General features: G+C 47.4%; 1 protein-coding gene across 1 annotated transcript; it reads left to right on the forward strand.

Moving 5' to 3' along the window:
* Positions 1 to 131: 131 nt before the first annotated feature.
* On the forward strand, positions 132 to 17,833 carry LOC144107879 (tRNA selenocysteine 1-associated protein 1-like). Its single transcript, XM_077641101.1, has 10 exons — positions 132 to 300; positions 576 to 673; positions 763 to 862; positions 2,621 to 2,676; positions 4,272 to 4,375; positions 6,366 to 6,513; positions 8,899 to 9,115; positions 9,711 to 9,840; positions 17,253 to 17,314; positions 17,722 to 17,833. Exons 1-10 carry the CDS (start codon positions 271 to 273, stop codon positions 17,797 to 17,799), a joined length of 1,023 nt encoding a protein of 340 aa, XP_077497227.1. The 5' UTR covers positions 132 to 270; the 3' UTR covers positions 17,800 to 17,833.
* The last annotated feature ends 8,142 nt before the right edge of the window (positions 17,834 to 25,975 follow it).

Raw genomic sequence — 25,975 nt, forward strand, 5'->3', positions numbered from 1 at the left:
AGTGTAAGTTCCATTAAATATACTTCGTCCTTAAAGTGCTTAAAGGTAGCGATCTATGTGGCAGCCAGACCAGCCCGTAGCAAGACAGCCAACCAACAACACTGCGCTAATGTTTTTTTTTTTTTTTTTGCTTGAAAGAGTGAAATTGCGCGTCGATTGTTGTGTGCGCGCGGCATCTCCATGCTTGTTTTTAAAGAAAGTGTTAGGTGCTGAACATTAAAATAAGTTGTTTGCTATTAGTGAGTGCAGGATCATCAGCAGGAGATCAGTATGTCTAGAGGAACGCTGTGGATGGGCGATGTAAGTCGACACATTTGCTCTTCGAAGTGTGCGCGAAGCTGCCGAGTAACTAGGCTTACCATGTGTTATGTGACGACGTGGAAATCGGTCAGAAAATGCAACGTTGTAAGGCTTGTTTCTTGACTCGCTGTCCTGTACGCATTAGGTATTTTATATGTTTAGCATAGTGCTTTTGTAAAGATTCGAATGAAAATGCCGCGCGAAGCATACGTAGCGAAATTAGCGCGGTTTGTTAGCGAAGGCAAGGTCTCGGAATCGCGTCATGTTCTTGCCAGATTGAGCCTTACATGGATGAGGCATTCTTGAAGCAAGCCTTCGCCATGATGGGGGAAACATGCTTGTCCACGAAAATCATCACGAATAAGTTGACCGGGTAAGTGGCGTCCCGTGTGCCGGGATCCGGTCCACTTGCTCACGCTTGGGTCCATGCCTTCTTTTTTTGTTTGTGGTTTACATTCGCAGACTCCCCTTGGGTTACGGCTTCCTGGATTTCATTGACGAAGTCACGGCGCAGAGGATACTGCTCAAGTGCGACGGCAAGCCGATACCCGGCTCGAACCCGGTGGGTGCCACTGTGTACAGGTAAAAGCAATATCGTGGCAAGGAGGACCTATCGCGGGCTTGTGGCTGTTCTAAATATTGTCTTCAATGTTTAGAACAGGAACAGCTTTGAGAGCTGTAGAACCAGACGAGCACACTAGTGTTCATAGCTTTCGTACCGCATTTAAAGCATATGCTTTTGCATGTGAATAGGCCTCTCCCTCTTTGCAAACTGTGTGATGTCAAGGGAGCACGTGGGTAAGTGGGCGTGCCGAAAGAAAGCTGGGTTGGTTGGCAAAAGCAGCCTTTCCAGTCTGGTTTCCCTGCTCTCTGGAGTGTCATGGAGTTTTCTGACGATGTGCATTTTCTGCCTGAATTTGTGCATTAATAACCTTTGGATGAGCCCCAAGTATGCGGCTCTCCAGTAATTGGACCTGTTAGTGATTGGCAACTCGAAAAATGACCTCGAGTGTCTGGCACGCGTGCACTTTGGAGATATTTTTGTGTACCTATCTAGAACAAGCCTGCCAGGCACTGAAATCCTACGAGTCACTTGAAAACTGTACGGCCTCGCAATGGAGGGGCATGTTGGCAATGGGGTAATTTCAGACCTCAGCACCGGATTTCTGCTTTCTAAAGACCCTTCACAAAAGTGACTGCTGAGCCCTACGAAATGTTTGTGCTCATGAGCGAAAACGGCAGCATATGAACAAGCACCATGCTTAGCTCGGCGATCTTTCCTTCAAGTATGGACGTTCTTAGTTTGTCTCGTTTAGATTGAGTTCTGTCTGACAAACACGTCACTGCTAGAATGTATACTATCCATGGTAGGTGTAGTGCGGAGCAACGCATGCGATGCACATGCAGAATAGCTACGTAAATAAGTGCATTTTGTACAGTATTGCATAATATTCATGCCGAGTGCCCTAATACTGCAGCGCTCAAACGTGGTATGTTGCGATTCAGGCTGGAATGTGGCTTTACTTGAGCAGCCAGAGTGCTGGCATGCCCTTGCGAGCTGTCTTGTGACAAAAGCTAGCTTCTTGAACACGATTTGCTGCACCAGGATAAACTAATTAAATGCCTAACAAGAAGTTGTTAGAGTACTTCTAGTGCTCACATCCCATTAGGATTCCTGAGCGCTCTGATCGGCCATGTTTCCTGTGTGGTTCTTTTGGGGCGGAAATAAAGCAAGCTAAGTACTTGCTTGTTGACCCAGAAATACATGGATGCGTGAGTATACCCCGATAATCTGCTTACAATAAAATGCGCCTCACAGGTCCTGCCGGCGCTTCATGTCTGTCGCTTTGGTCTTTTCACGATGATGACGCTGGTCTTCTTCGATCGATTAGCGCATTCCACCTCATAACAAGAAGATAGCATTGAGAAAAACAGCAAATTGTCACCGCATGAGACCAAATCCACTGCACCACGCCGCCAGCTGTGGAATATTATTCCAACCACGCCAAGCCAGGCCCTTCACCCCTCCCTCAAAACATCATCCATGGCGTAGCCCAGGAGAGGTCTATTACTTCCAGAGCTTGCAGAACATTGCATGGCAAATGCGAAACTGAGGATAGATTTGCAATGTGCACTTGTTAAAAGACCCAGGCTGCTGCAAAAAAGAAAGAAAGTGAAATTATATTTTGAAAACCATTTCAAGGAATGCAGGATTCAGCATAGCTATAGGGAGCTTTCTCAGGACTGTTAGATTGTCTCTGGTCTTCGAAGTTCATTTGATATCTTTCTTTTTTTCCCTCCTTCCTTACCCTCAAAATAGACCAAAAGGTTCAAGCTGAACCACGCCTGTCACAGCAAGGACGCCTCACAGCAACAGTGAGTGTTTATTTCTTCGGCACACAGATTTCCTTTCCTTTTTTTGCCTGTTTGTCACTAGACTGCCTCAGTTTTCCTTGACAGTCTTTGCTAGTGATATGAGCAAATGCGAGCACATAGCATATGTGTGAGTGCCTCATGTCTGAGCTGCATGTGTGCTCAGCATTGGTCTCCAAATGAGAATGGAGTTTGTTGACACGTCATATATTCACACCACCACTGTGCTGCCACGAATACTGGGTCACATGATGAAGCTATGGGACAGATTTTAAGGTCCTCCTTCTTGGGCCTTAAAACAAAATCTTTCTGATGGCTTCATGTGAGCCAATATTTGTGGCAGCACAGCATGAATGCATGACATAACCCACCAGTGACCCTTGATGCAGGCAGTATGTTAATACAGTCGAACCCCGCTACAACGAGCGCCGCTTCAACAAAATATTTCAGATTCCCCGTCAGCTAGCCTTAGAAAACAATGCATGCTAGTTCTCGCCACAACGAATTATCTTTCCAGATGGGTTTTCGCTTCAGCGAAATTTTTGTTCAGTGGAGTTGGGCTTAACATTTATTTTACGACAAAACAAGCATAACGTTACCCCTCCGTACGTTCATGGCATTTTATTTCACTGAAAACGCTTGCTGGAATCGATGTGTGCCCCATAGTGCTTCGAGTGTGAATTGGTGGTGCCATTCAATATCGTCCATCATATCGTCTGTCATAACGTGCAATATCGTCCGTCATATCGACAGAGAAGCGCAGCGGGGCCGCCCCGACGCAGTGCGATTGTTGGGTTTTTTATTTGTGTTAGTGTGCTAGACTCAATGCCAGCATGGCAACGCCGTGCAGAAAGCGCAAGTTCCTTTCTTTGGAGAGTAAAGCATGCATAATTCGAGAGGCCTCACGCGGGAGGAAGAAAAATGACATCACTGCGGATTTCGGCATCTTCAATAGCACGCTCCAATAGGAGCTAACCGATGAAGCAATAATTGAAGACGCCTCGTCTGAAGATGAGAGCGACGTGCAAGATGCACCAGCCCTGCCGTCTGCATTGCATGTGATGGACGCATTTGACAAAATTCGTGTTTTCATTGGTGCGCGTGACCAGGACATCGCGATGCAGTTGTTGGCCGAGTGTGAAACGCACCACGACACTCATGTCCTCTAGAAGGACGCAAGCCAAGATGACCGAATTTTTTGGAAATCAATGATATTTTTGAACAGTGCAGTCAGATCTTAGTTTTTTGGGCTGATTTCACCACAACGAAGTATCCGCTTCCACGAAATTTTTCGCGCACCCCGTGAATTTCATTGTAGTGGGGTTCGACTGTAATGTATAGCTGTTAGCTGAGGAAAGATATTTGGTGGTGGCTTTGCCATGTCTAGGTTAACAGATGCAGCTTGAGCGCAGACACTGCCAATAAGGTCCACTTTGCATTTTTTTCTGACTTTACAGCGCTGGCATGTTATATGGGAGGGGCACACTCAGTTTTATTTTTGGCCGTGCTGAAACTGTTTCTGAGATCTCAAGATTAATTATTATTGCCATGCCAAGTGTTAATTTGAGGGATGTCATTTTTGCCACCGTCATTTCCAGAACTGAGCACTCGGCCTTTGTTGGCAACCTGACCACTGACGTTGACGATTTGAGCCTGTACACAGCATTTCATTCGAGGTTTCCTTCAGTGAAAGCAGCCAAGGGTAAGTCACTGATTTGTGATATGCTTTGCTGCTCTGATGGAGAGATTTTTTCCGTAATTGTTAACTGTCATTTAGAGATGCTCACTTGTGATGACTGCTTAATGAGGAAAGGCACATTTAAAGTGAGCTGCTGCTGTGTTGAGCTGTGAATGCTGCAGAGTGTGGTAGTGCATTGGGCTCTTTTTTCTGTAGCTTATGTGCTTCATGCATACTTCCAACATTGATGCTATAAACTCTTTCATATTATACTGTGGTATTTCTCAACAGCTCGGCATATACTGATTGAAATGGGTCCAATGTTTAGCAGGAAGTTGTTCGCATCATGGGCAGTTTTCAAAGAAAATATTCATTTGTGTTATCCAGTTAGGTGCCGTCAGTGACCTCTTCTCTATGTTTGCAGAATGAGGGGCGTGGGCTTTGTCAGGTGACTGACAAACCACTGTAAGTTTAAATGTAAACTTGAGCACTAATCTGGGATCTGGGCACTTAGGAGCACTCAGTGTAGTTTTTCTTAATGTGAATGGCAAAACGTCTTTTGCAGTTTGCTTGACGCAACACCGGAATCCACAGCTGTCTATGATAGTAAGCACCTTGCTTGTTGCGCACGTTTTGTGTGACAGTTTTTGCTCGATTGCTGGAAGATCTGGACATTTTTTTCATTTTGAGGCTTTGTCTGGACATGTGCTTAACTGATATTGATTGATTGGCGGCTTCAGGTGTCATGATGACGGGACGATGACTGAAGACGCTCGAGACATGTATGCCCTCTTGCCTTCAGCTTCTTTTTCTTGTGGGAATTTTTCAGGCTGCAAGGCCTCGCGTGTGTGTGCATTTTCCTTCTCTCCACGGGGCCTCACTGGCAAGGAGGAGTGTCCTGGCAGCCTTGCCGAGGGAGGCTGTTGTTCATTGGAGACATTGGGCCTTTGTGCAGTCTTTGCTGCTGTTTTGAGCTGTTGCCCTCACAGCGCCCCCAGATAGATCTTTGAATAGCAGTGTGTGCTGCTGCTGCTTTCCAAGTGGTTTCACTGAGAGTGCACAGTGTGGCCAAGAATAACTTCAGTGCACTTTTAAGCGAGGTGTAGAAATCCCAGAGACAGTGATTAAATGTTAAACTGTGCTTGATTGAACATGAGATTTTTGTGGTGTTGAGGCCAGATTTAACTTTAGATGAATTTAACATCATACCTTATCAAATCCTCTTAGAACTACTTTATATGTAGTTTGAGTTGACAGGGAAGTACTACTCTTTGTTTGTATCTTTGAAAAAAACCTTGTGGAAAAATCACCCAAAACTGTTTGATGACACCCTCGTGCTTATAAATAAAATTAGAATTTTTAATGGGCCTTCTGCCACTAGCATCCAAAATGTTTTCCAGTTTTGTGTGGGAGTTTTCTTATGGCAGCAGGGGGTGTTATTTCGTGAGATGGAAAGGAGGCAGGCTAGAAGGCAATCTGAAAAGTTAATTCTTTACAATGCAAAAGCTGTTGTAGGTTTTGAGCTCTTGACTGTGGATATCAAAAGTTGCTAAGGTTAGAAAAGATTATTTCTTTTCCGTACATATGCAGTGGAAGTCACGGGGAACTGACAGGCAGAGCGAAACTTTTACTTCAGCATTTGGCTGATGAAGATTTGAAGACTAACATTGCATTGACATTGAGGTACTAGACAGCGACGATGCGAGCGAATGGGAACCCAGCACAGAGCTTGAGAGATGAAGAAATTTTATCTTCTTTCATGGCACGTAACAACACCAAGAATGTCATGGAGTATGGCGACACGTAGCTCTGTCAAACAAAGTGTATAACAGTTGCATGTGAGTGCAACACTGTTCCATTTTGAGGCTCCCGTGAAGGGCGCAGCTGACGATTGGTGCATGTCTCCTCCCTCTTTGGGGCTGCCGCCCTCCTCCTCCTCTGCCGGTGTGTGTTGTCCCTGGAGAGGCCCCTGGGTGCGAGTGGGTGCAAGCGGCCTGTGGGGGTGTTGTTTCAGTGGTGCTGGACGAGAGCGGCCAGAGTCGGGGCTATGGCTTTGTGCGCTTCGGCAGCCCAGAGGAGCACCAGCAGGCACTAGACATCATGAACGGCTTCGAGGGGCTGGGCGGCAAAGCCCTGCGCGTTAGCAGTGCCACTCCCAAAAGGTAGTCGTCGCTCCCCAACCGCGTCACTTCTCTTGACCAGCGCTGTTGCGGCTGCCCCACTCGCACACCACCACCGCAGTTCCTCTTTTCCTGAAGCTGCTGTAGTTCAGGGTTAAGAGCATGGCATTGTACCGGGTGATTCAAGAGTAACGGGGAAAATAATTCAGTAATTAGGAAGGTGTATGCATGAAGTGGTTTTTAGAAAAATGCACAGGAAAGCATTTTTTTAATAATGAAAAAAAGCCAGGATAGTTGCATTTGCAACAAACAGGTGGTGCTGCATTTCTGTGTGTGAATAGCATGTCATGCTACTGTCTACATTTTTAATTATTAAATTCTTACTTTTTTATGTTTGTTTATATCACACAGTACGTCATGGCAGTTGTAAGGTCCTAATACTGAGAGCAGAATGAAGGCACAGTGATGTGGCACACTTGGCAAACTCCCTCTGTGAACGCTATCTGTACAGTCATAGACAAAAGTTAGCAGGATGCGGCTTCATGAAAACAAATATAAATACTTCTGTGCGGTCGGTTAAAAGCAGGTCAATGAAATGTACTGAATCACGAGGGAACGCGTGCGCTCCATTCACTGGAAAAAGACCAGCTGACTGACTAACGAAGCAACATAGAAATATCTATATATTTATTTTTTTCACCAATCTGTATCCCACAAACTTTTGTTTATGGCTGTACAGGTGCGGCCAAAGTATTATGAAGCATGTTTTGGGCATTTGGAAATTTCTCCTATGTTTCGTAAACAAATATGATGGTTTCTTGGATTTATACAGGAGCGCACTAGCAGCATGTGCTACGTGTGTACTTCCTAATTTTTGCTAGATGAGGCAAGACAAGAGCTTAGGTGTTGAAGCGTGCTCTGTAATATTATGGCCAGGACTGTACCACTGTGGTTGCTGCAGCCGTGAGTGAACGCACTGGAGTTAAGAGGAGCTTCAAAAGTTTAAATACCTGCCAAGAAAGTGGCATCCAGTGACCATTTGTAATTAGGGAATAACTACTTGTTAGCATCCACCCAAGCACAGCCTTATGGCTACAAAACAAAGCTATGAAGCTTTCACTGTAACTTTGTAGTTGAAGAAAATTGAAGTAATTACTAATGACCATGTGTGCGAAATATGGAAATACGTGCCAGCTTGCACAGTGGCCCACCATACTATGAGGGCGTCCAAGCTCAAAACTCTTGCTCCGCCCTTGCTGCACTGAAGACAGCCCCAACATGCTCCTTGAAGAAATATTAAACTGTACATTTAGTGCTTGTGGCAACATGTTTAATGGCTGTGTTTGTGGGCCAGTATTTCCTAACACGAGTTTTGGTATCCACCATGTTTTGGTTCACACAGCTCACTGCTTGAGTGTAGGCAAAGTGGTGGGCAGTGCTTGGGTGTCATCACCATATTTGTCCAACAAAGTGGCGGTTTGGGCTTGTTGGTAGTGCATGACGTATAAAATAGCGCAACATCAGACAAGGACATGAAAGAACACACACGAGCGCTAACTTGCAACAGTTTATTGCAAAAGAGAGCCTGTAGATATACAAGACATGGCGATACATTGCGCAAGCAAATATTTGTGCTTACCATATTTGTGCTTTGGTGTCATGTTTTGACAAGAGCCTTCTTGTGTCTTTTGCATTCAAATTTTTCTCTATGCTGGTGAATTGCTTGTTCTTGCAGCCTCAGAGGTAATTTTTTCTTTCTGTGCATAAGGAATCATTGTGTATGCTGTGTCGATTTGGCTATTAGGAAAACCATTTCCACTTTTCATTAGCAGCAGTCTTTTAATGTTTAAGTAATTTTCTATTCATTTATATGCAGGCTCTCTTTGTAGCGTCATTTAGTTTCTTTGCAAAACACAAAAATGGTCCTCTTGTGATTGAAGAGCAGTTGTCTTGAGGCCTTTATCTCTAAAGTGAAGATGAGGTGCAAGTTTTTCTGCCACTTGTTTATTTATAAAAACCTGTTGAATCTGATGATAAATTTTTATTACCAGTTGATTAAATGTATACCATTGATTTCCTTGTGGTATGCCCATTTGTTGGCAAGATAAGGTGCTAGCAGCTTGGCTAGCACTAACTCTGCAGCGTTGGGTTATGTGTTGGCATTACATCGAATAGGAAGGCACAGCCGACCAAAGGCATCATTCTAGGGAGCACTTCTTTTTTTTTTTTTTAAGTACTCCCTCCTTCCATTGCAGCGTCTGGGATGTGAGCCTCACATACCATGACATACCATTTTCCTAACAGCACCCCAGGATCATATTTCACGTCCACATGTTCTTGGCCCTGAATATAATAGCCCCAATTAGAAGTGTGGGTGTGACGTTCACACCATCTGTGAAATTTCCTGTTTTTGTTCTCTGGTTGTAGGACCAACGTTCCGACCACCGTGAGCATGGCTACACCGCCGGGACAGCAGACTTACCAGCAGTACTATGGTAACTATGGCTACAACTACCAGAACTACTACAACCCGTGGCAGCAGTACCAGCAGTACTACGCTGGATACCAGGGCTACCAGGGATACCCGGGCTACTATGGCCAGCAGCCGGAGTACCTGCAACCTCCTGATCCGTCGGCTGTCGCTGTAAGTGGAACTGAGCATAGTGGCAAAACTCTGCATCCTTTGCTACAATCTCTGACAGTGTTTGGCCCGAGTGTGGCCAAAGATGCTAGCACTTTTAGTTTCATGTGGTTATTTACAAGCTCGGAAACTGAACCCGCCTTGAACAGCGGTGTTGTGTGAGGATGGAAAAATGTTGCACCTTGTGTGACAAGGTGGAATACTGCTGGTTAACATTTCGTATTTTCCTGCCATCGATGACGTCCCACAGTTTTAACCACTCATGAATTTTGTAATGCCGCCACTTTTTGGGTGACGCTGCTTTCATGTCAGTAAGCCATCTAATGGTTTCGCATTAATAACCAGAGGGGTGTTATTGTTCTGCGCATTCGCTCTGGCACCCTGCTGTTCTGATATCCCTAAACGATAGGGTCCCCTTATTCTAAAGCTCTCTAGTATTGGCTTTGTGAAATGGGGTGATCCAGGACCATTGGTATTGCCTGGTGACTGCGTGCTTGACATGATTGTACGGACACATTGTGTCGCGAGTTGAGAGTGGTCGAGGTGTGAGGCTTGGTGGCGTAGCTTCTGGCAAAGCTGTAGCATTCCTGCTGTGCAGCCCAGTGGCTACGAGGACGCCACCAACGCGGCAGCGGTGGCAGCAGCAGCGGCAGCCGTGCCCCAAGGTCCCAATCCACCTGTACCTCAGCCAACAGCTGCGAATTCCGAGTCGGACAATGAGATTGAAGGTGAGCTGCCGTTGCTGCATGCCCCACTTCACTTTGGCCTATACTCCGTTTCAAACATCATGTTCAATGCTGTCAGAGCTGGCGCTCTTGGTTGCGCTGCCTGTATCCGCAACCAAAAAGTAGTGCGTTATTTATGGTGAGCGAAACAGTTAAAAGCTTTGCCTTTCAGGCTTACCACACGACACATTTGTCATGATCTTGATGCACTGTTATTGCTGACAACACACTGTCGCTTTCTCGTGCCATAGACCCATTCGGGCACAGAACAAGCACGGAGTAACACGCCTCTCTTTATTTTCCCGTCTGGACTACTTCCGTACCTTTCACAGCGTTGCACCTGATGTATGAAACAGTATACACTGTGGAGCTTCTTAGCATTTCAGGCAAGTTATCGCTATCATGGAGTGGGCATTGCACCTTTTAAAGGATACTTAACCACAAAAGCATTTAGTAGTCCCCCTGAACTAAAATAATATTTTTCTGTTGACCTTTGAATTGTCCAATTCACATTCTAATTGCCACCAAATGCACATTAAATTGGTTGGCTATTTGTTTTCCCTGTCATACCCAGCTATAGTTGGCTTGGACAGCTTAGTGAAAGGCAAGTATTTTTTCTGTAATATGTTTATTTTCCACTCTTGTATGGAGCAGCTGTAACCAAAACCTGTCTGATGCCTTACTGTTTCCTGCAGATAAGCTTATGTACTATAGATAGCGGTTGGACTTTTCTGTACATACTTTTCGTCATGGCCATGCATGGAGTGTCCTACATGCAGTTGACAGACTTAACATACTAACTTTTCCAAGAAAGCCGTCGCGGTGGCTCAGTGGTTATGAGGCTTGGCTGCTGACCCGAAATACTGTGGTTCAATCCTGCCTGCGGCAGTTGAATTTCTGGGGAGGCGAAATGCTAAAGGCTTATGTCCTGTGATGTTTGTGCACGTTAAAGAACCCTAAGCCCTCCACTACCGCATTCCTCATAGCCTGAGTCGCTTTGGAACGTTAAACCTGTTAAAACCATGAACCAAGCTGCTCTAAGGGGGTGATGATAGCAGGTGGCAAGCTGCTGGTGCTTCCCAGTCTGCAGAGATGTGTAAGCTGACGGAGTCAAATCTCACAACTGCGCTCTGCTTATCCAATAATACCACTGTTGTATCACACTCGCAGCTTCTCTTAGTTCATTTCCACCTTTGACTGAGTGTAACTCATGCTAAACTGCGAGCTGGCTATGCCTTGAATGCAGAGAATACTTACCTTTTCTTGGTTAAAACCGGGTTTTGAAAACCAATTTGGTGTATGTTTATTTATTATTATTTCAGTTTAAACCGAAAAGTCCAACTCCTAGCTATAGACTGCTATACAGTAAAACCTTGATAATTCGTGCTCGCTTAATTCGAAATCCTGGATAGTTCAACAAATCTCTGAGGTCCCATACTTTAGAATGTCAATTTTACCGGATAATTCGAAGATCTGGGGGATATGCGGGAATGGCCAATCTCTATTTCGCCACAAGCCAGTGAGGTGATGACAATGCTTGATGTGCGAAGTTCCCCAGCCCCAGTGCTCCCAGCACAAATCCCTGTCTATGGTATGCTTGCGGACTGCCGAATCGTGCGCCTGCAGAGATGTGCTTCACTGCTACGCAGTCGTGAATACCACTGTCAAAGTAACGTGCGATCAGCGCTTTGTCAGAACCTAGCCGGACAGGCGGCAGCTCTGTCCGCACTCGTTGCTCCCCTCCAGTCCAGCCATGGTCAAGGCAGTATTAGTGGAGAAGCTGGCTTCAGAGCACCTCGCACCCCTTGCAGCTTTAGTACATGCCAATGACAATCCGACTGCCACCTCAAAGTGGCAGCGATCGCAGGGACCTCTACTGGCAAAATGACGCACCGAAAGTATGTCAAGCCAATCCAACTGCAGAGTAAATCCACCTCAATCCAAGTTGGCGCCTTTTGCGTCGGTTAAAAGCCGATAAGATGGCAGATCTTGGCCCGCAGGCGACTGAAATTAGTCGAAAAATTGAACTTTCGGAAAGTCCGAAATATCCGTCGCGAATATGTATGCGCTTCTATGGTGTGACTGACGGTGCCTCATCGAAGTCCGTAATATCCTACATGTCCTAATTATTGGAGTCCGAATTACCTGTCGGCTACTGTATTTTCAATGCAGAAATATTTCACTACTACGAATATCAAAAAACCAAACATTTCAAAATAACGTGCGTAATTTATTTGATCCCCCGTAGAAATGCACGTTGTTACTGCTAAGTTTTTCAAAATTAAGATGAGTTCGCTGCGGCATATCAGAGCTGTAGCTATCATCATCTGTTTCTTGCCAGAAGTTCCATCCACTAAACTTCCGCCATTTTTTTTTTGTTGTTCTGTTTTCAAGCAAGGGCAATGATCCATAACAGCGCGACAGACGGGACAAAGAAGAGGAGATACAACACACAGTGCTGTGTGTTGTGTCTCCTCTTCTTTGTCCCGTCTGTCGCGCTGTTATGGATCATCGTCAGCACCAACTCGCCCAACAACTGGTTTTGTTAAAGGGCAATGGCTTGGTGGTGCAGGCGAGGTCTTGCTACCTGCTTTTTGTCCAAACTCCAGGAAGACGCGAAGTTAGTTCTGTGTAGTGCTGAGTTGAAGAGCAGGACTATGAGCTCTGCTGCTGCCCTTGTTAAAAACAGGTGACGACAGTTTTCGCTGAAGGAGAAGGTTGAAATTCTCCATGAGCTGGACGCCGGAAAAAAGCAGATGAACTTGTGCAAAGAGTGCAGCATTGCGCCGTCAAACCGTTGCTACCATTTTAAAAGATAGGGAAAAAATCACCAAGATTCGTCAACGGTCCCAGCTTGATCCCGCGAGAAAATGTTTGCCACATTCACAAAAATGTGGACGAAGCTGTTCCCACTTGGTTCAAGGAGCTTAGGCTTCAAAACATTCCAGTGTCTGGCCCAATGCTGCAAGAAAAAGTACGTTCATTCGCCGCTGCCTTTGGTCTCACTGGATTCGAAGCAAGTTCTGGCTGGCTTTTTCAGTTTCGACAATGGTCTGGAATTACTTGGCAAGTGGTTTCCAGCGAGGAGGCAGCTGCGGACAAAGAAGGCGCAATCTGCTGGCGCAACGACCGCTTTCAGGAGATCACTGAGGGTTGCGCAATGGTTAGGCCGACAAAACAGCCTGCTTTTACTAGTTTCTGCCCGACAAAACAATGAATTTCAAGGGGCAAAAGTGCAGGGGTGGAAAGAAATCCTCTGTCCGGGTATCTGTCCTGTTTTGCTGCAACACACTGGGAACAAAAAACTGAAACCCCTAGTCATAGGGAAGTGCGCCAGCCCTCGCTGCCTAAAGAACATAGAGTCTTTGCCATATGAGTACAGGGCTAATAAGCGAGCCTGGATAACGCGAGAGTTGTTTTCCAGTTTGCTCGTCAAGCTAAACGACCAGATGAGGAGGGATGGGAAGAAAATACTCATCATGGACAATTGCTCCGCACACATCGGGAATGTACGCCTCACAGATGTGCGCCTGGAGTTCTTGCCCCCCAGCAACACTGCATTGCTCCAACCCCTGGACCAAGGAATTATAAAAGGTGTAAAAGCACAATTCCAAAAGAGGCTAGTGCAGCGACTGCTCATCAACATCCGGTTCGGGCGCCCAACTGCAGTTGACGTCCGCCAAGCTGCAGAAATGCTCACTGGAGCGTAGTGGAATGTGAAAGCATGTACCATTAAAAACTGTTGGCAGAAAGCAGGGCTTTTGATTGGCAGAGGCAGAAGACTGCGAAGTCTGAAACGCGCCGCCTCACACGGAACAAAGCGACGACATACGGGATGACAGCAGTGCCTTGTGGGACGAAATTACCGAGGAAATGCCCGTAGATCCGTCGGTAACTTATGCGGCCTACATTGAGTGCGACAGCAAAGCCTTAAAGGTACACTAAAGAGGAATCTGGAATCGTCTCTTTACCGCGGGAACTCTATCTACACGTTCCGGGCATTCTTAGAAACTTCGAATTATTGTCCTTTGCGGCCGATTGCCCTAATTAAATCGAATTAAACATCCCGGCTCCTGCTTTTTTGTTGTTGTTTTTTTTTTTTTACTCAACGCGGTAGGTAGGAGGAGTCAACCAACGCGTCAGCCAGTCCCGTGGCGGCTTGCCGCTCCGCCATCGCCAGAGTGATATGTAAATCAAGGAGTCCACATATATTTTTATTTCCGTGAGCCTAATTTGCAGCTATATTGTATGTGACCGAAGCTGTTTATTCGCAGAAGCCTAAAAAACAAAATAAAAGCGAAAGCGAAGCCGTCACTGGACTGGCTGAAAGGCGCTCCACGTGTTGGTTGACTCCGCCTACCTACTGCGTTGAGTTTAAAAAAAAGGCGGGAGCCACGACTTGTAATCCGATTTAATTAGGGAAATTGGCCGCGCAGGAGAATAATTCGAGGTTTCTAAGAATTCCCAGAACGTGTAGATACAGTTCCCGCGGTAAAAACACTAGTTCTGATTCCTCTTTAGTGCACCTTTAATGTCAGCCGAGCTGACCGAAAAAGACATCGTCATCAGCGTGCGCGGGAACGATCAAGGGGATGAGGATAACCTGGACGATGACGCAGAATCGCCACGTACAGACCATGTGGACGAAGCTATCTCAACTTCAGATGCATTGGCGTCGATTGGCAACATTCACACTTTCATCGCACAGTTTGGCGAAGTGCGCATGCCTGGCCCACGCGAGAACCCTTTCTTAAGGTATGAAATTATCCTTGAGCGGCGTATTTATTGCCTTTTGTTTGCGATTATTTCGTCATTACGATATTTCAGTATAACAAACCATTCGCTGATGTTGTGCCCGGACAACCAGCCCGGATTCCAAATCTACAAGATGCAAAATTTCTCCTGCGAACGCCCCTGGACAAGCCCGGTGCTGCGCCGCAAGGCAGCAGCGCCCTAACGCTCCCTTGACAAGCTAAGATGCTGCGCCACCAGGCAGCGGCGCCTATGGAGAAGCATCGGCGAGCGAAACGTGCAGCAAATTGCTAGACAGCCAGGTGCCGGTTCCCCTTTCTTCCTGGAAGTCACCGCACGCAGCAAACTTGAAGCAGGTGGCCAGCGCGGTCGCTGGTTGGACCTCTCGGACGGCTCTCAAGTGCTGGCTTTTTATTGGTCCTCTTGATTGATGGCCGTTTCTCGGGACTATATAAGCCCCAACGCTGCCGCCTGGAGAGCACTCTGTTCTAGCGAGCCCGTTCTACAGAGACCGACCCACATTGAGCCGAGTGCGCTCACGAGTGGAGTGAGATGTGTGACGCGTTGGAGTCTTGCTGGACGTCGCTGTGCGAAAACAGTCGCGTTTGCTGTTAGCTCTCGGCCCCCGTGCCGATCTCGTCCTGTATAATGCTCTCTACATAATGTATAAAATCCTTTTTGTTATTCTCACCGACGCCTGACTCGGAGTCTTCGCTACCAACTAGAGAGCTGGCAACGCTCTGTCACAAAACGACTGGCGAGTGTTACGGGACCACCTCAAAGTCACAACACCGGGGTCCCGCAAAGTTCGTTGTGTTTAGATTTCACTGTATTATGTGAACAGGTCTGTTATCCAAGATTTCCGGGGCACCAAGTAAATAGCGCCATAGCGCCAATTTTAAAATGGTGAAAGACCGAAGCTGGCAGATTTTTGGAAAATAAACATTAATGAACTGTCCAGTCCAATCTGTAAATTTCACAACAATGAAGCTTCCGCTTAACGAAATTTTCCTTGGGTCCTATGAGTTTCGTTGAAGTGGGATTCGACTATACAGCTTGTTTGGAGTGCCATCAAGGGTTTCATGGCGAGTGCTATGATGTAAGCTTCAAAACATGGAGCCTCTGGTTTGGCAAGGCATCATGCAAGTGACTGTTGACAAGTTGAAGAGCTATGTGGATGTTCTCAAAGAGGAATATGTGCTGAAAAAACTGGACCACGTCATCGATGTTGTTGGCCAAAGTCCTGCTGTTGTAATCAACCTGGAGGTGACAACAACCAGGAGTACTGATCCGAGTTGTGATGAGGATGAGATGTGAACTCCTCTAACGGGCTAACGTGGTTCATTACTTGTGTGCGTACAAGTTAGGATCATTCATTACCATCGTAGTGAGAGTAGTGAAAATGAGAACAGAGAGTCTCCTATTAAAGATCCCCAGGTGGTCGAAATTATTTCGGAGCCCTCCACTACGGCGCCTCTCTCTTCCTTTCTTCTTTCACTCCCTCCTTTATCCCTTCCCTTACGGCGCGGTTCAGGTGTCCAACGATATATGAGGCAGATACTGCGCCATTTGCTTTCCCCCCCAAAACCAATTATATATATATCTCCTATTAGCTATGGCAGACGCCGTAGTGGAGGGCTGCGGATTAATTTTGACCTTGTGTGTTGACAATCGCACAGCACACGGACTTGTTTTGCATTTCACCTCCATAAACATACAGCTGCCCCAGCCTGCATTCGACCCAGCTTCTTTGGCAGTGGCCACATTAAATTAAATATTTGTATATACGCATGGCAGAAACATTGCAATCAGCTGGGATGTGACAAAAAGAAGAAAAAGTTGGGCAAGTCCCTTTGTAACAAACTTTTGCCCATCCAAAACAAAAAAAAAACAAGCACCACCTGCTGCAGAAATAAAAAGGCTACATGCTAGTACACAATTTTTCACATATAAGGAGCCACAAGTCAAATTCACGGGGGCGACATACGTAGACATACAGCTATGTAATACGCTCTATCCTGATTGGATCAGGGTGCCCCTACCTTCCACAGTACTGCAAACAGCTTGTGAGACGGAGTATAATTTCATTGCAATATCTCTAGTAATAATTTTCGTTTTTAAGACCCACATCTACATTTGTAGATAGTACTGGCTGGCTGATGCTTTGTAGTACATTTAAAAAAAAAAAACAGCTTTAACTGGGGCTCATATGCAGTTTGAATTTAAAATGAAATGCACTGTCAATTAAAAGAATACCTTATAGAATTTAATGCTGTTCAAGTCTTTCTTGCATTTTGTATTGCAGTTTTAGGGGGATGGTCAAATGTTTTGGAGACTTTCTTTCGGAAGAACACACAAAATGTGATGTGATCTCTTCAATTGCTTGCTACGTTAAAGAACACCAGGTGGTCGCAATTTCCGGAGGCCTTCATTACGGCGCCACTAGTAGCCCGAGTCGCTTTGGGATGTTAAACCCCCATAACCCATAAACCAAACCAATTTTTATCTCTTGCCTTCAGTGCCAGGCCTGTTGGGGCTATGTTTATGTAAAATAAACCTCTGTTTGTTATCTTGTATGCTGCATGCTTTCTGCATTTGATGCTAAGTTTACTGTGCTTTTGCACATCTGTGGTAACTGTGTTTTTTTTTTTTTTTTCTCGCAGATCACGACATGGGCATGCCCGACGTAGAGGCCAGCAACAAGTTGCTCCTGGCCCGATCTGAGGTGGGTAGCCAAAGCATGGACTGTTTTTTGGATCTACTTGCATTGATAGCGTCATTTGTTAGAGCAGTTTTATCCACCTAGGTTGCATGCTGCAGTACTAAAAAAATTAATGGTTGGTTTCATTTCACTATTTTCTGCAATGTTTCTTCCCACCTTTGTCCTGCCTCGATTGTCTTTAGCTCATTATGGAAAAGTTTGAAACTCCGCTTTCTTAAAGCTAACATCTTTGGGAGGCACTGAGACATTTTGCAGCTGAGTGTTTCTTTTTTACCCTTTTGTTCAGGGCACTGAGAGCATAGTGAATTGCACTTGGCCTGTTTCCTAAAATATAAACCTCCACAATTGCATGTCTGCTTTCGTTACAAAATGGGCACGCCTAAATTCTGTCTTCTCCTCCACTCATGCAGGACCTGTACAATGCATTCGATAGCAGTCGCTGGCTCCCCACAGAAGGTCTGGACCCTCCTTTGGTTTCTGTCAAATGATGTGTGAGAGGAATAAATATACTGTGCCATCACACCAAAGGTGCCTTCCTTGGGGCTACAGAACTCCACTGTGGTCACATGTCATCACAGTGGTTATGGAACAGTGCCATTTTACATCTGCTGGGCAGTCTTTGTTCTACTCCACACATGCTGGGTTCTTAGCAGTATGTTTAGAAATGCATTCAGGGTGTGTCTTAGGATGCAGATCATATAAAGGGCGCATCGAGTAATGAATGGTTTGGTTTGGTTTTATTGGGTTTAACCATAGGAGTGCGCAGAGTTTTGCATTAGGGGGACAAAGTTTCACCGCAGTGCCCCCCTCACAACCCCCTCCCACTGAGGCCCCTACAGTCAAAACACAGCTTATAAAACATTTATTATAGTGTGATAGAATCGCAAAATATTTTTGAGCAGTAGTTTTACTTTCATGCGCAACATTGGCAGAGGAAGGCAGTCCCTGCGCCGCTGAGACATCAGTGTAACAACATACTTTCAAAGGAATTTTCATCCTATCTAAACCATAGAAAATATACGACACATCTCTCTTGTTAACTACTAGAAAGAACCTTAAAAGATTGCCTCAAAGTGACCTGACAAGTAGACAGTTCTTGCAACACATCATGGTTTCTTGGCCACCAGTATTGTTGAAAAACCTGCATGGCCATAACACTGCACTATAAATGACTGCACATGTCCAACAGAGTAAAGGTACAGGGCAGACTTTACACCCCCTTAAATGATTGGGGGGGGGGCACACCCCCTCCCAAAGCAACTCTGGCTGTGAGGGAAGCTGTGTGAAGGACTGGATAATTCGACCACCTGGGGTTCTTTAAAGGGACTAGGAAATATTTCGTGAAATTAGGCAAAGCAGACGAAGCGATAGGTACTCCATCACTTGCACCCCACTGCAAGAATTTTTGAGGTACCGTGTTAATTTGCGCACCCAAAACTTTTGAAGTAAAAATTTTATGCGCATATTTTGTGCGCTGTGTTGCCCAGACCAGCGGGGGTGCGCAAGGCAGGCTTGGGAAGAAAGGCGCGGCCGCGTCGCCGTTTGCAGTTGCAAAAGGGCACAAATTGTGCACCTGGCTCGCTCGCACTGGCGGCCGCTTTCTGGGGCGGACGGTTGTGTGCGCACCCGAACCTTTTGCTGTTCACTGTGCTGCTAGTCGGCCGGGCCGCATCTGAGGGTGCCGCTTCAACGGGACAGCGTTAAAGACCCCGTTAACCAGATAATCTGGCCTCGCCGTTTTCATCTTGGTCACGGACATTACTCTAGCAGGTGGTGCTCAGAGAGCAGCCTAGAAGCTAAGGAAGCTGCCGCGGGGGCTAAGTGGTTATGGCGCCCGGCTTCTGACCGAAAGACGCGGGTTCGATCCCAGCCGCGGCGGTCGAATTTCGATGGAAGCGAAATCTTAGAGGCCCGTGTGCTGTGCTATGCCTGTGCATGCTAAAGAACCCCAGGTGGTCGAAATTTCCGGAGCCCTTCACTACGGCGTCCCTCATTGCCCGAGTCTGTTTGGGAAGATAAACCCCCATAGACATAGAAGCCAGGTGGGCTACCTATCTCATGAGACCTTTCGGCGTCATTACATCCTTTTGTACAGGGGAATGCGCTAGAAGACAGCTGACGCCCTTTTTGCTCGTTTCTGTGCACCGGATAATGGGCAAACTGCCCACCGTGGCAGTTAAATTACTGATTGGTTGCTCGGGAAGAGCAACCTGTGCCACACAAGGCGCACCGCTGGGAGCACCTGTCATCGTAGCGCAGTGGCGCGTCGCTTAACCACTGCGCCAGGAGTGGTATGAGGATTCTCAGGGATCTATTGTAGAGATTTGCCTTCTGCATATACGGTAATTAACTCATTACACTATTGCGTCATACATGCCCTTGCAGCGGACCGTAAGTGTCTCCTTCAATTTTTTATCATCCGTTGTCTCCTGTGCCTCCCACTGCTGGCTTCGTATTTGTATCGTTGCGCTTATTTCTAACGAGCTGCACTCACGCCGTCACCCCATCCCGTGGGGAACTACATAACGTGGGACGGGAGGGGGTATGCGTCTTATATTTGAAGTCGGCGACAAATGCGAGATGGGGAGCCTAGCAATGTACGGTTAAAACCCGATCTAACGAAACGCGATTTCACGAAGTTCCCGATGTAACGAACTAATTTTGATTCACTGGCAAGAACTTGTAGGGTGTAATGTTCTCATCAACCCCAAAGTAACAAAACAGTCTTGACCACCAAACCCACGTCACGAAGTTTTTCAGGAAGAAATGAAAGAGTGAAAAAAATGGTGATTTCTTATTTTCAACACAGTGTCTTGCGTCTTGTTGGTAGCGTGCCAGCAGTAACATATGTATGCGTTCTAGTCACAGCCTGGATTTGTTGTGAAGGGACTGGATGCTGCGTGGCTGCACGGTACAACGGACTCTGCAGGTGAGGGCACTTCCCACCTTGGCTTCGAATCCTTTATACCAGATGGCGCTTTCGCGTACATGTGATACAAGCGCTTTCGCGGAGTTTTCGTGCGCGCAGGCTTGGGTTTGCGGCACATAAGATGCAGCGGTAGCTTTTGGGTGCCGCTACGTCACAATTTCAGATTTTGAAGGGCCGAGAAATCTTTCCGATTTTACGGTTTTCCCGATTTAACTAAATTGTTCGCGTCTGGCGTTCACTTCGTTAAATGAAGTTTTAATTGTATATTTTCCATTATGACGTTCAGAAAAATTTCGCGTAATTTCCTCTTTCCCTATTCTCCTTCATGCCAGCTACTCCAATCAGATCCTCTCCTCCTGTAAGCTCTGCGGAAAACCGGGAGGCTTTCTTCACGTCCTCCTCACATGCCCTCCATTCCCAACCACGGTGGAGTCATACTGGGAGATTAACCTGGACAGCTCCGCTGCTTGACCAGCGCCGGATAATTGCCGACGCCTTGAAGTGATAGCCCACCAAGAGCTGTCCTTTGCCCTGTAAGGGCCGCCCCCTAAGGGTTGCCTCGTGACACGTAAGGGGTTCCCCCTTCTGCATTGCTTGGCAATAAATGTTTTCACCGCCATCACCCGCGAGACGGAAAAGTTGTTGGTCGCAAAGTTTATGTATATCCGTACGGATATACTTTGGTTGGCTCTACGTTTAGGCAACATGGCGGCGCCCGTCGCCTCTCGCTTCACCACCGATCCGCCACTCACTCTCACGCTCACGGCAAATAAAAAACGCACGAAGCTTCCGCACCACAATATTTTAGCGATAAAAGGCGTCAGACTTTCAGATTGCTTCCCTACTTATAGAGCTGCTAGGCTTAGCGAGTACGCGTGGTTTGACGTGAGACAGCGCGGGAGGTTCGAACAGGTTTACGATTATAATATGGAAAGCGGTCAGAAAGAATTGACATTCTGTTAAGTTTTTTATTTGTGCAGAAAATTTTATTCATTCGGACACGAACAAAACGAAAAATAATTACATTCAGAAGAGTTATCAATGCGCGTTTCGGCTGAGATGGCGCTGCACGTGGCTAATAATCTGAAAAAAGGTCAAAAGCGTTCCTTGTATTAAAGTGACCTTTCCTATTGCATGTTGCCCGGGTCTCCGCGTAACGACGATAAAAAGGAAGCAGACGCGGGGGAAAAGAAAACGTCACTCGGGTTTGCGGTCAAATCTCTATTTCGACGGAGCAAATGTCGCTGCTCCACTGAGCAATCCGGGATCGACGCCAGATCCCGGTCTGCTGTTGGAACAAACAACTGGCGCTCCCATTCTGCCATTGGAATACGATTGGTCCAAACTGAGTACAAAAAAAATTGACAGTGGCTTAGCTCGGCTATGCCAGAATATACATAGCGAGAGGTACGTTTCCCTAGCTGAGTTTGTTTTTCGGAAACGCGAATGGTGTGATCAGTCACACGACGGGCCTGCACATCCTCTTCGGTTGGTTCCCGTTGACTGACGCCTTACATAGGCTCCATCTCGGCGGCTATCGATCAGCAGTCTGGCATCTCCGTTTGGCAAGGCGTTCCTCTCTCTGCTCGGACGTCTTCGCTGCTCTCTTCGCCTTCTGACGCTCATTCTCTCGTTGTTGAGTAGCCAAGTGCCAGGCGACAACCTCAGGGTCGGAAGAGTTAATCTTCTCTTGTCTATACCACCGTTTAGCAGCGGCTGGACACTCCTTCTGTGCATCCAAGTCAAACGTTGTGATACAGACGCCCATTACATCTCCGCCTTTTAAAGCGAAAGCTTTATTGGCCGCAAACTCGCGATTTCGCCGTGGCGGTACTCCATCGAGGCACATGACGTCACAACGCACGCCTCGCAGGTTGAACAGTTCCGCGTGATTCCTGGAGAGCCGTGCTGCGCATGCGCGAGGAGCAGTGACGACACGGCGCATTTCTCTCTCTCGCTCCCTTGTCACAACTGCGCATGCGCCACTAGTAGCGACCAGCCACAGGTGTTCCGCCGCTGCGCATCGCCGCGCCTTTCCTCAAAATGCAACTTTCAGTTTTCTCTTTCCCTCCCTCCTTTATCCCTTCCTTTACGGCGCGGTTCGGGTGTCCACCGAGATATGTGAGACGGTTACTGTGCTTTGCGCGCTCGCCGCGCCATCGGACATGACGTCACACCGCGCCGCTCGCCGCCGTTTGGTAGGACGTGACACCGCGTTCCTCGTCGTTGCGCTCGCCTCCGCTCGCTTCGACAGCTGCGTCGCATGCGTGATAAGATGTCACAGGATTGAAAAGGAGAGCTGGCGTGCGCCGCAACCACAGTTGAGGCGACAGTATGGACGGCGACAGTTCTGATAAGCTGGAGGAGGCCTGGGATTGACAGCGGAACGAGATGAATAGGAAACGGATCGCCCAGGAAACAGACGGAACAGCGCGCCGAACGACTGACTAAACGCCGCCGTGAATATGCCGCCGCGAGACAGGCACGTTTAACGTCCGGTGTCTCGACCGCTAGCAGCAGCGACAGCAGCCGGAGGAGAGACCTGAGTCCTGCTTCACTGACGACAGCCCGTGATGAACGATGGGATGCGACCAAGAGACTTCAGCAGCGGGCTCAAGAAACCGAAGAACAACGTGCTGTTAGCATAGAGAATAAGCGTAAGAGTGACGCGACCCCTTCAGTCCTTCGATATAGCCTCGGTGCTGAAATCAAACATGGACCTACAGGTCATACTGGACGTTGATGCCTGTGCTTCATACGTTGTGGAATATGTGAACAAGGCCAACCGGGGAGTTCCACACTTGCTTTCGCTACATATATATCCTGGCATAGCCGAGCTAAGCCACTGCCATCTTTTATACGCAAAGCTGCGCATGCGACGCGTGGTTCAGGTGATTGAGCGGCGTGCGGTGAGGCGGCGACGAAGAACGCGGTGCAGCTGTGGGGCCTTTCTGGTTACCATGGTATCGGCGCATGCGCACACATCTGCTCATCCTCGTGACGTCACGCTCGGCTCCGACGGTGGAGCGGGCGCGCGGCGACGGCGAAGCGCACGCCGCACCTTGCTCTTCGGTTGCCATGGTAACGGCGCATGCGCACAACTGGCTTCTCCCATGCACCGCGAAATGCTCGACTGGTAGCCCAGTGTAGCTGTCGCTACAAAACTTGATCCGGACCCTCCATGCCATTGGAATTCAACATCATAAAAGGGGGAGTTTGACTAAAGACATCCGCATTAGGGTGCTGGCACAATGTGCAAGCCGGATGACAGTCCCCCGGGTTCATGAAGGAACAGGAATGGGTTCTGGAAAGTGTATGTTGAATCCGTCGCCAAGCGACTTGCTCGGCCTTACTGAGTGATTCATGGGGAGAGGCGTGAACTAGTAGTCAGGAACCACAAATTGGTTTTTGGGGAAAGGAAATGGCGCAGTATCTGTCTCACATATCGGCGGACACCTGAAACACGCCGTGAAAGTAGGCATAAAGGAGGGAGTGAAAGAAGAGGTGCCGTAGTGAAGGGCTCTGGAATAATTTCGACCACCGGGGGATCTTTAACGTGCACTGACATCGCACAGCACACGGGCGCCTTTGCGTTTCGCGTCCATCGAAACGCTGCCGCGGCGGTCGGGTTCGAACCCGGGAGCTCCGGATCAGTAGCCGAGCGCCCTAATCACTGAGCCCCCGCGGCGGATACCACAGAGCCTAATTTCGTGGAACGTAAAAAAAATTGAAAATTGGTTTTGGGGGAAATGAAATGGCGCAGTATCTGTCCCGCATCTCGGCGGACACATGAACCGCGCCCTAAGGAAAGGGAATGTCATCATGCGTTCACTGGCACTGTGGAACGAGGGCCTCACACCCCCCGGTCGATGAGTCCTCGGGCGTGATTCTGTACGGCCGTATTCCTCGAATGTCTGCAGTGCGTAGGAACTCAGTTGGGTGTAATGGGCCGATTCAGTGTTGTAGCACTGTTCAGAACACGATGTGCTGGTGTGCGAACCCATTGTTCGGCAAAATTTCGAATGGCTGATTTAGAATCCGAGAATACGTACTCTGCATTTGTTTGAGATTACGGAGAGAGCTATAGCTGCTTCTTCAGCTTCGACTAGATGTTGGACACGATTGAGAGTTAAAGGTGGACAGGGATTATGATGAGGTGGTGGAATATTCCGAAGCCTGTGTACGTATCTGTTTGTTGGACGACTAGCGTAGTGCTTGTGAAGGGCTGCTGCTCGAGCTATTCGGCGATCTTTGTCATGCTCGGGGCGGTTGTTTTTGGGCAGAGGTGGGGCATAAAAGTTCAAGATACCGAGCCAAAATTTATTTCCGTTACAGACTCTGTGTCGTCGATATGCACCGCTGAAATCGCCAATATTAATGAAGCTGGTAATTTTTTGGAAGGTTATGACATTTCTCCGTGGTTTCTGGAAGGTTTAGTGTATTTGATATAGCAAATCAGTAATTACTCATTACAGTTCTACTCCACCTCGGGGGATTCCCCTAGACATTCAACCAACAACGTTCCCACTTCGAGTTACTGATACATTCGCTCTCGCCCTATCGTGTGCTAGCCGTCCCGGTTAGCTCAGCTGGTAGAGCGACTGCTTCGGTGAAGCTGTGGTCCCGGGCTCGAACCCAGGACCAGGACGAATTTTCCTTTCACTACAAAGTTAATGTGGAAGCTGTATGGCTTTCCTCTGTAGCCGTATGGCTGTGCTTGGGTGGAAGTCAATGACTAACAACTGCCTTATTACAATTCTACTCCGCCTTGGGAGATTGCCTTAAACACTGTACCAACTTCCGTGTAATATGCAAATGCGGGTTCCCAGTGCAAAGTTTTAAGACTTCTTGTTGAATTTCTTCTTCTAACGCGCATTCTGCAAAGTAATAATTATAATAATTGGTTTTTGGGGAAAGGAAATGGCGCAGTATGTCTCATATATCTTTGGACACCTGAACCGCGCCGTAAGGGAAGGGGGCAAAGGAGGGAGTGAAAGAAGAAAGGAAGAAAGAGGTGCCGTAGTGGAGGGCTCCGGGATAAAGTACCAAATGCCCTACCACATATGATGTGGGGACGCAAGGGACCACAAGGAAGCTTCGGCACCAGACTGCGGCTGACCGAAGAGCAGTTGGATACTCAGCTGTGAGATTCCGCCTAACGCGACATCTCGCCTGCATTTCCCTCCATCCTCTGCTCGCATGTGAAGCAAACAAGATGAGTGGGAGTGTAAAAAAAAAATCACGCACCACTGTGACTGTTGCTATGTTAGCTGGACAACTTCGTCAAACGCTTGTTTGAAGTTTTGCCCGAGAGGGTGGGGATCTGACTTACTTCGTGAGTCAAGTGAGTATTTATATTTATAGATGCCAGCAGGCACACTGTTGCAAAAAAAAAAAAATCTCCCCCCCCCCTTTTTTTTTTGCGGCCTTCACAACTTCGCACTGCAGGGGACCATTAATTCACCCGGATCACGACGAAGGCAGCGTCATGATTTCTATTTGGTTCTTGCAGCTGAACGTTGAAAGGCACAAAATTGTGTTCTGTTCGTATAGGCGGCCAGCAGTGCCCGCGCTTGATTTCGGGCAGATGGCAAGTGCGATATCCCGTACGGCGATCTTGAAAAAAAAAAAAATGCCACCGTCAGCGTTTCTAGAATGGTTACTGCCCTGCCCATATCGTGCGCGACCTTGAGGGTAGCTCGGCTCGGGTTTCGGAGGAGCCGAGCTCTGGCCGC

This window comes from Amblyomma americanum, chromosome 10 (genome assembly GCF_052857255.1).
Source record: "Amblyomma americanum isolate KBUSLIRL-KWMA chromosome 10, ASM5285725v1, whole genome shotgun sequence".
NCBI lineage: Eukaryota > Metazoa > Arthropoda > Arachnida > Ixodida > Ixodidae > Amblyomma > Amblyomma americanum.